Consider the following 10,912-nt stretch of genomic DNA (forward strand, 5'->3'; position numbering starts at 1 on the left):
GTAAGAAGGGGACACTTACTCTGTATTGTGTGTATCGATTGTGTGAAAAAGTTCATGCAATTCTTCTCCACTCAGAACTCCATCAGCAAAGTAAGCTTTGAATTCATCAAAGGACAGTTTTCCATCATCTGAAAAAAGAAAATAAGAAAGCGTCAGTTTCATTTATGGTTTTGCTCATTTAGTCCATGCAACAAAGGAGGAAGCTATTAAAAAAAAACAAAACCAACTAGCTCTTCAAAGTAAATGTAGCAGTTTTATATTCAAGACATGTAAATGATATGATGTTAAATGCATCAGCTGTTGTACAAGAATTCTCAGTTTGACTGACAGCTCTGTTAATCTTCCTCCTCATCTTTCAAAATAGATAGTTTGGATTTGTAAGCCCCTACTGCCAAACACACCAAGACAATCTTCTTATCTTTGCCTTGATCCCATTCACTGTGTCTTCTCCCCACCCTGCCCCACACTTCTTTCTGCTTGGTTCATGTTCATGTCCTCACCTCTACATAGAATATCAGTGGCTTCTGGGGTCAGAGGAACCTCAAGAAACTACAAACCCAATAATTTCTTGAAGGAACATGTAGGTTTGAGGAAGATTTTTCTAGCTATCTTATAGCTATCTATTTATTTTCCTCTTCTTCTGCTCCCTGCATCTTAAAAGGGAGAATGAAATTCAAGTGCACAGTTCAATAGCAGTGGGGTCTCCTGTGTGGGATATGCAGTGTTAATCAATACACTGCCCACTGCCCTGGTTTACAGCATTTTGATTTTCTTTTTCTTCAAAAGATACGTATTTCAAACAAATAAACAAACAAAAAACAACAACAGCAAAAATCCCTCCAAGCTTGGTACAGAACTAACTATACAAACAAGGAATGTTTGACTTTTATGGAGTGAGAAGCCAGCTTTGTGTCCTCTTCCAATTGAAAGAATTTCAATTCATCTTCTTGGTCAGTATAGAAAAGAATAAGATTTATTTGACAGCGTGTGACTAGTTTACAACATTGCAGACTAACTTTACAGCAGTGAAGCATCCCTTATACCTGAGTCCTGTAACTACAAGCTGTACGGTAGCATGCTCACCTGAAGAGCAGAGCTGGGAAGTATTTTCACTCTCTTACTTGCTCTTACTTCATAATTTCTTTGATCTGTATGTATGACTTTAAATGCGTTATCTTCGAGAGGACTCAAAATTGAACAAATTGAATGTCTGTTTCAATGACAAAAAAAATTTGAAAGATTCCACTTGAAAAGACAGACTGTAGCTGATCTTTTTAATCATCATGATTAAAATAAAGAGGCAAGATCTATGAGACCTAAATGAAGATGGCACAAGTATGTTGAAGTGGTGAAGACAGGCAACTTCCTTTGGCAGAACTGCCATGATTAACCTAACTGAGAATCTAAATGCATCTGCCATTTGGCACTGGTTGCAGAGTACAAATACCAACAAGTTGCTTTCACAGCTATGCTTTCCTTGGCTTATGCAGACAAAATCGATCATTTAATCAAATTGTCTCTGGAACTTTAGCCTCTGCTGGGCAGGGGGATTTGCCTGAATTCTACACACACACAAGGAAGCAATGATTCTTGGCAGCTTTCCTGTGTTAAGCATATGTGTTTACTCACAGAGCAGCCTGGCTGTGACACAAAACCTGAAACATCTGCCTATTTGTCTTTGTTCTTGAGGATCATTGGCTTTACATCAATCCACAATATCAATGAACTGCCAACTGCCAGATTGGGCACGTCTGCTATTTGCTTTATATTTCATTATCCAACAGCATAGATTGCCTTTTGCTTCATCACTGTTTATTCTCAGTAACGGTTTGAAAATCCAGTCTGATACTTCAGTAAGATTGTTGCTGGCAAAAGCTAAGGAGCTTTGAACGTATTTGGTTACTTACAGACTTTGTGCAGCTACATTTACTGAAGAAAACAACAACTTGATTATTTATTTCTCTAACTTGGTATAAGTGTAACTGCTTGCTAGTGTAACTGGGAGTCAGGGTACACCTGTTCCTCTGGAGTACTAAGATGAAGTTCATGCCCAGTTCCAAGCAAGCGTTCCTTTTAGTGTTTCATTGAAGACTTCTGCCCAGCCAAGTGCTTTCCCAGCTTCCAGCATAAGTTTTATTTAAAAGGCTGCATCACATATCCTCAGTCCTCCCTCCCCAGGGCATGCCTCACTGCTCACAGAGCTTCCAGATAAATACTGTCTGGTTTAGGAGCTTCAAGGCAGCAGAGCTGAACCGTCTGTTACAGATACTCCAGTCTTTGCCACTGGCAAAGTGACAGGGAATGGATGATTTACGGAAGACAAACTTTTCTGCAGGCTTCCCAGAGAGGTAGTGGATGCATCATCCCTAAAGTGTTCAAGGCCAGCTTGCTTGGGACCCTGGGCAGTCCGAGCTGGTGGGTGGCAGCCACTCCTGGCAGTGGGGTTGGACCCGCTCATGGTCACTGGAATGCAGGACCCAGCCTCACAGCATCTGAGGGATTCAGGGAGGTGGGGTGGAGAATCCTACCCCTGGCAAGGCCAGGGAACAATTATCAATATTATGAATCATATATTTCATAGAAATGTGATATTCCTTTTCCATGCCAAGTTCCTTTAAGAAAATCACATGACTCTCTCAGTTGCTAGGAAGTGTTTATCTCATCCACACAGAGTGGAGCTGCTCAATCTTGAAAAACAAACTACTGACAGAGTTTATGAAGCTGATCATCCTGTTGAACCTGTAGATATTTTCAGAACTGGAACGGCAACAAAATGATGGCAGAGAAAGAAGCCACCACCATAAAATAAATAAAATTTGTATGCCTTCTTTTAAATGAGGGGAACGACTGCTTGATAAAGTAGTTTCTCATTTAAACCCATCTGTCACAAATGACTGCGATCTCTCTGAATAACAGCAATTCAGCAGGATTGCTCAGCTCTGTAGCTCTTATTTTAAACAGTCCTTCCTTTGCTTAAGACAAGCCTTAAGTCACAGTCCATAAGTTCAGAGTCAGAACACCCTCTCTTATTGTAATCTATTTTTCATCTTGTTCAAACTTCTTGATTGCATTGTTTTCTTGCTGTCAAAAAAGCAACAAGTAGGGCTTTTATGATCAGTTGCTTTGGGTGTTCTGTAATCCCATACAATTAATATGGCAGCTCTGAGAGACTCCTCTTGAAAGCATATGGGAGAATGTAATGGATAGTGTCATGAGCAGCAACTTGGTATTTGTTACTGTAAGCCAACACTTGGTTTCCTGCAGCACAGAAAGGTGACACTGGATATTTAAATATCCTATTAATTAACAAAAGCTAATAATCAGTGTTGACAACAGTGTTAACGTATTAGGTATGTCTTCAAATTTCCAGTAATGTTTCAGAGCAGCTACTTAACATCATGGCCTTAAAACAAATCTGCTCCCTAATAATTGGCACTAACCTATGCAGTGCTAGATTAGCAAAGTGGAAATCCCACAGGCTACTGATGGTTGAGCAAACACAATTAAGCACATATGAAACCACTTCAAGTTTATAGACTTGAATTAATAGAACAGGAGTGTTTGATCTCACCCACAATTCCTCCAGTACTATGCTGTAAAGCATCCATGTATAGTTGTGAACTCCAGTGACCGAAGTCTCTAGGGCTCATGTGGCTACTGGAACAAGCAGGTTTGTCACTGATTGTGTGAAGTTTCCCCTGTTCTAATAGAAACGTGTAAGCAATAAACTGAGGAGTAACTTGAAGGAGGACTGGAAGTCCTCCTCATCACTGAAGGGCTGTACATCCAACAGGATTGGGATGGAGAATGAATTCAGATGTCAGGACATAGACTCTGAGCCCCAAGGGCTCTTGATGGCCACAGTGGCATTCAGCAGGAGCTGGCCATGGATGAGTGCTACAGGGCTGACCGGGAGAGGAAGTAGAAAATCTGTCACTGAGTAATCATCTGGATAATGCTCAGTCACATTCAGATCTCTGGAGGGATGCCGACTGCTGCTCTGTACCATGCACTCAGTCTCACACCAATCTTCAGGGCAAACATAAGCATCTTCCCAAAAGCCACAAGCAGGTCTGCTGGGGACGCAGCATTTGGTGTGAAACTAAGCTGGCAAGGCAAAGCTGGTGGAGGTCCTCTTTCACCGCTTTCCCAGCATCCCACACATCCCACACATTTCTCTTCTTCTTATACTTTAGCATCGCAGTGATAAAAAATTGGAAGCCTATATTTTCTTCTCGTCTTGTAAGATCCATCTCTGGTTACCTAATCATGCATGATAGCATAAGTACTATTATAGTAATTGTAGCCTGAATTCGTAGCCTCAGAAGTACTCAATCTCACATTGTAGCAGTGGCACCATTTTTCTAATAGGTAAATGGCACAAAATGGCAATGTGATTTGACCAAAATTGGACAGTAGTACAGAGACTAGAAAAGGAGTTTAAGACAGGTCCGAGACAACAAATACATACACCAACCAAAACTCCTGTGATGAACCCTGTGGCTCTTTATGGCAAGGCCCTTCTCCTACTACAGCCAAAATGGGAGTATTCAGTGTATGAAGATTTACATGGTCCAACTTACTGCATTTAAACAGGGGAACAACATATGTGGAAAGAAGATCTATCTTTAGCACCAGCAGATAATATAATATAATATAATAAAAACCTCACTTTTGTGTTATAAATGCACAAGTTGAATTCAAAGTTTTATTCTGCCTACTGACACACAGAACAAATATATGAACACAAATGGAGGGAATGCAAATTTGATTGCTGGATATAGTCTATAGTGTTTTAAGAACATAGTAAGATGAAGCCAGAACCAAATAGATCAAAACTTCTTGGGAACAGAATGTCACTATGAAAACACCCCCATACACCCAAAGTGCAAATCAAACACGCATGCTAAATTGTGAAAGCAAAAGATCTGTTCTTAAGAAATCCAGTGGGAGAATCAGCGCACAACCATAGACATTGCACAGAACCTGTAGAAAACATGAAATGGCATGAGAGATGGCTGGCTTTCCTATCGGGATGTTTAAAGCATGATTTAAAAGCTGTATCAGAGATGAGTATTTTTTCCAAAGGGAGGAGGGAAACAGGTGACTGGTCTTACCATTCTTATCTGCTCTTCTCAGTATCTAAATGAAAAAAGAGAGAAAGAAATTACTTCTTTGATACGGGTTCAGGGCACATAAAGCTGCATTTAATGGGCATTCACAGCTGAAGTGCTACATCACATTCCAGAACGCTGTATAAAACTGAAAAGCCTTCAGTGTATCTCCATTCTTCTCTTACGATATTACTTTCTTTAACTCCTCCTGTACTGCATGAACATAGAACCAAACCCCTAAAAAACAGCTTTATTTACTAGTTTACTAGTTCGCATGGCTTACAAGAATCATGTCCAGGCACTAAACTTGATCCCACAAAACTACTGTGCTTATGGAGTTGGGCATGGGGAGAAGCTGTATAGAGAAGCAGAGCAAGGGCAGTAGGCAGCTGGGGTGTGGAGGAAGACTCAGTGCCTGGGTGTGCAGAGGGAGAAGCCAGGAGAGGAGCTGGGTGGCATACAATGATCAGACTGGGGTCAGCAGGCAGCAGCATCAGCTGTGTGGGAGCAAATACCAGGATTCCTCTGATGGTAGGAAAAAGAGGTGGGAGAAAGGCCTCCTCATGCAAAGGCTGTGGAAGGACACCAGTGGGTGCCCCCAGTGAAGATCCTATATGGGGACTGCACTGCCTGGGGTTTTAAAGTTTTTACTCTAACCAGGAAATTTCTTCCTAATGCTAACAGAAACATTTTGGCCAAGAGCACAGCAAAGGAAAGAGCATACAAAGAATTTCTGGAAGAAAATGAAATCTTTATCCATGGTTCCTAAAGGGTAACATAAAGTCTCGGATTCCTGGCAGGTTGAACTGGATTTCGGGGAGACTGTTGTTGGTATTTCTCCTATCTCATGCCAAGCACTTTTGTTTCCTTTCGTGTCACCTGGAGGAAAAGTCAGCATGCATGTCAGTGCATCTATCACATGCAGCAACGTCCCATGCAGAGCCTCGTGAGGGGTACAGCTACAGCAGGGATGCAGCTCACACCTTGGACAAAGCATCTACATCACCAAGAGCACTGGCTGCTCCATCTTGGCTTATGGATGTATAGGGTTAGGGGCTTCAATCAACTAGAGGTGCCCCAAAGATACGGGTCAAAGGTGGCGAAAAAATAATCTGCATGAAAATACTTTTTAATGAAAATAACACTACAGCTGCCCTATAGAATTGTTAAAATAGTTTGGATGCATGGTAGGTACTTTGACACAAAAGCAGGGAGGAGGCTGCACTAGAAATCAAGACTTGTATTTTCATTATGCACTCGAATGGAAACAGTAAGTCAACAGAAAGATTTAAAGAAGTTCTTATGAAGCCTAGAGAAATTATCAGATGAGCAGACATGGCTTTGATTTTGCTTGAAATAATCAGGGCAACAGCCTGGGGAAATTAATCACAGCATCATAGAATCTTCTGAGTTGGTAGGGAACCTTAAAGGTCATCCAGTCCAACTTGCCTGCAATGAACAGGGACACCTACAGCTAATGTGGTCATATTGGATAAAGCATCTAGATAGAGGATCCTAAAAACAAGCTTTAACACAACATGTCCTTTCCAGTAGACACTGTGGTTTAACTCTGATATAAGAGTTAGTCTGAAGTAGATCACAGTTGGTGGTAGTGTTTGAATGGTATGAAAGTACATTGATACACAGGTATGAAGAAGAAATACAGAGGATATGTTAGAGATTCTAGGGATGGAGTTTGCCTCTTATGCAGAGCTTGCCTTGGACAAAAGGAACACACTGTGCCAGGCAAGCTTAGACAATATGTATTGCACCTGCATCTTGAGGGGCTGAGCCGATGGTTCAGCACTGAACTTGGAGGAGCAGGATGGGCACAGGCTGGGCTGCTCCCTCACCAGGCTTCCCCTTATATGTCTGGGGTCTCAGTGTTGCTCAGCACCCCAAACCCATCAGGCTCTAGCAGGACACATTGGGAAAAACTCCACACTTCTGCAGGGTGAGATACTCCATAGTGGAAAGCCCAGAAAAAAAGTAAAAAGCCAAGCAATGCAGCTTGGAAAATGATGGCTTTTTCAACCAGTGCTCTCTGAACCTCCCCTAATTACTAACCTGCTCTCCTGATACAGGCACGCTGTTGGCAGCAAACTCACCCTCCAACACATGAGGAAAAGAGGAAGGAGAAGGGGAAGAGGAAAGGAAAAAGGCAAAAGGAAAGGGAAAAAAGGGAAAGATCCATAGCCTTGCTCTGTTTCATTCCCTTCCATACAGGAGAGGAAATCACAGCTCCAAAAAAAAAAAAAAAAAAAAAAAAAGAGGGGGGGGGGGAGGGAGGAACCAGCAATAAACAAATACACCCCCACCCTCAAATGCTTGCGAATGATGCAGGAGGGTCCCGGCAAAGCTGCCGCCTACTCACATCGCGGAAGATGCGCAGCCCCGCTCCCAGTTCCGCCGCCATCCGCCCGCCTCAGCCGCCGACACCGCCCGCAGCGGCGCCCGGACCACGGAAGGGAACCCACCGCCCGCCGGCCCCCTCCCGGCCCCGGGGCTGGTCGTTTTGCCGGGAGGCCGGGCCGCAAGCTCCGCCCGCCGGGGGTTGGGTTCTGTGTGCGTCCTTTGGTGCAGGGAGTGAGCTCCCTCCAGTGGGCTGGGCAAATCATTAGAGAGAAAAAGGAAAACTGCCCCAAAGCGGCTGTAGGAGAGGTGGAGGGATGCGGTAGCCCCTGTGTTAGAAGACGGCACTCTGACAGCTGGGTCAGTTTTGGAGGGTGAGCCTCCTTTGAAGTCTTGGCAGTGCGGATAGGTGATGAGGACCGAGCATATTTTTACTTTGCCATTATGGACGTAATGATCATCTGAGTTCTACAAAAGCACGTGCGCTTGAAAATAGGGCCTGATATCTGAGAGCGCTGTCCAAACGCTCCCTGAGCTCCGGCACTCGGGGCCGTGCCCACTGCCCTGTGCAGCCCGTTCCATCCCACCGCCCTCTGGTGCAGACCCTGTCCCTCACCCCCAGCCGCCCCTCCCCTGCCGCAGCTCCATGCCGTTCCCTCGGGCCCTGTCGCTGTCACACAGAGCAGAGCTCAGCGCTACGTTCACCCCTGACAGGAGTACTCCTGGTGTCTGACTGAGCCTCTTGACCCAGATGATGCCTTTTAGCTCCTGCTCTTGCTGGCAGGTGACACTCAGTTATCTACTACACGTCATAATCATGATATGATAATGTTATAACTAATGTTAGAGCTTCTGAGCTGATTTCTGCAGTGTATTCAGTGATTCCTTTCTCTCTGAACAAAAGGCAGTGGGGAGGCTATGGGGAGGAGGACCATGAGGATAAAGCCATGTGAGCACGTGGGAGTGCAGTTACATGCAGTATGATAACCTTCTGAAATCCCTGTGTGAGGTCAGCAGAAGCCGGCATTCAATGATCTGGTCACTTCAGCAGCCACGAAGCTGTTTGGCTCATAATCAATTAAAAGAAATGGAGCTGTCTGTGATGCGTGTGAGAATAAAGCATAAAGCTGCCTGCTCTTTTTCTTGCCGTGTGTCACATCATTAAGCTTGCATTTAGGACCCAGCCAACTGTACTAATGTCTTCACTCATGTGAAATGAAAGGAAATGACCAGCCACTACTTAATGATTTTGCCCTTTTATCTGAGAGAAACAAACATAAGAAAAACAACAGCAACAGCTGCCCTACACTTACTGTGTAGTTGGCTGTGCAACGGGAGCCCTCAGCAATGGGATCAATGAAACAACTTCCTTTGTACTGAGGAAATGTCAGTGTTCTGGCTCTCTTATACAGTTACTAAGTCACTTTATGATGGTTAGCCATGTGTGCTGCCTCTAAATGTCAGGAAAATGCTCATGTCAAAGTAGAACCTTTCCAATTGAAGACTAGCTTGCACGCTATGATAGCCCATGGGTCTGTAACGAAAAGTACTCTTTGGCACAGGAAATATATCTGCGTTATGGTCTTTTTTTGACTGCACAAGTGGGATGGTAGCTACAGAAAGAGTTGAACTAGCATAATATGATGTCTCTCTGTAGCTCTCAGAACACGGTGTTTGGTCATGGTTTGAACCTGGCCTAATGCCCTACAGACAAACCTCATAACCCCCAAACCCATGGCCTGCTCCTTTTCTTCTGGTCCCATATCCACTGTTTAATGGAAGGGAAACCAAAATGCTCTCCAACAAGAATCCAGTGTAAACAACTAGGATGCAGAATGTACGTCAGCAGGTGAGCTGAATCCTGTCTGTGTGCACTGGAGCTCTTTTGTTGTTCACTAGGAAAAGAAATATGGCTTAAAGCCATAGCAACACACGAGGAATTACGGAGCTGGTTTCCTTGTTGGTGTGACGCTTCATACAGCTTGCACTAAAACATTATTTCGCTCTTCTTTTTTATTTGCTTACTCTTTCTATACCTGTTTGGGAAAATCACAGTTTACATAGAGGCTCTTGATATTATTTTTTCCAAGCAGTTCTGTGTATTGAACTGACTCTTACCAGTCAGTAGGAAACGTGAGACCTCTCCTGGAATTTAAGGCAGACTTCAGAGCAGTGTGAACCTTAGTCTCTCTTTGTTTCCCCCTCCTTTCCATCTGTAGGAGATACGCAAGGCTTCTGGGATGGAAGATATAATTATACTTTAGTTATAAAAATAGTAAAACCTGTGTGGTTCTGAGTCAGTAATGCACAGCAGAGCACTCAAAGTTCCTAGAGTAAACTAGATAGGCATCATTGTACAAGGCATATTATCATAGTATCATAGTATCGTGCGAGTTGGAAGGGACCTTAGAGATCATTGAGTCCAACTCCCAGGATTTGAGCCCTCTGTGTAGCAGAGCGGCACTTCTACCACTTGTTGGTTGTTCCTTGCAAGAAGTAAAACTTTCCTTAATTTTCACACACTTTCACATACAGCCAGTGTTTTTAGGACAATATTTTAGGGATGCGTGAGATACATAAGATGTGTGATGTTAATATACCACAGAGAGTCCTCTATGCACGCTCTGTTTACAGCCAGCCCTGCAGGAGCATTTTAGAAGCAAACAGTGCAGTAAAATGACTTTAATGGGGCACCCAGCAGAGACCATGGCTCGTGTTGAGAAAAAGCCTGCTGTGTGGCTGGATGCCTAAGTCAGATATTTACTTTAAAGATCTAAGAGAAGAAACAAAAGGGAATATCAAAACATGAGAGAACCAGAAGCATAACAACGCATCAGCACAGTAAAAGAGAAGATCTTTCCTTCTTTGTGTTTGGAACATTCTTATGAATAATAATAATAATAATAATAATAATAATAATAAAAAGTAGAAGGAAATGCATAAGGGAGATCAAATGGCTAGATCTATTTAGATAGATCTATTGCAAAGCTTTAATCTGGAATTATTTGTAAAACCTGAGAGGACAGCTCACTGAAGAAGGCAAGGGAAGGGAGAAGAAGAGGCTTCTTCTCTGAAGAAGCCATTGACTACAGAACATTTCTAGGAGGCTGGATAATTTATTCAAGTGCCTGCAGTTCTTTGGGGTGTGTAGATAACTGCAGTTCCATGCCTATGTATCCTCCCACCAATGTTCTCACATGGGTAATGTGTATTGAATGAAAAAGTGAGAACTGCCACTGAGGAAAAATGCCATGCTTTCTGCTTCGCACTTGAACTAGAAGAAAGCATGCATACACATATACATCTACATAAGAAATGGCACAAACTGCAGTAACTGAGCAGCAAGTTCAGCTTAAAGTGTAGGATTTCATTTCAGTGTGATGCAGATCTGTTAATATAAAATGATCTGTCATTAAAAGCCTGCTTCTAAGGCTGCAGTATTTTCA

At 43.1% G+C, this 10,912-nt stretch overlaps 1 protein-coding gene across 1 annotated transcript in view; it reads right to left on the reverse strand.

The window, feature by feature from the left end:
• The window catches only part of NECAB1 (N-terminal EF-hand calcium binding protein 1), a 44,320-nt gene extending 36,667 nt beyond the window's left edge, over positions 1-7,653 (reverse strand). Inside the window, exons 1-3 of the mRNA XM_072329997.1 lie at positions 7,489-7,653; positions 5,118-5,142; positions 20-128 (exon numbers count right to left, since the gene is read on the reverse strand). Of these exons, the coding sequence (XP_072186098.1) occupies positions 20-128; positions 5,118-5,142; positions 7,489-7,530 (176 nt within the window). The 5' untranslated portion in view covers positions 7,531-7,653. The remainder of the gene's footprint in view (positions 1-19; positions 129-5,117; positions 5,143-7,488) is intronic.
• Positions 7,654-10,912: the final 3,259 nt, after the last annotated feature.

This window comes from Excalfactoria chinensis, chromosome 2 (assembly GCF_039878825.1).
Source record: "Excalfactoria chinensis isolate bCotChi1 chromosome 2, bCotChi1.hap2, whole genome shotgun sequence".
In the NCBI taxonomy this organism is placed as follows: Eukaryota; Metazoa; Chordata; class Aves; order Galliformes; family Phasianidae; genus Excalfactoria; species Excalfactoria chinensis.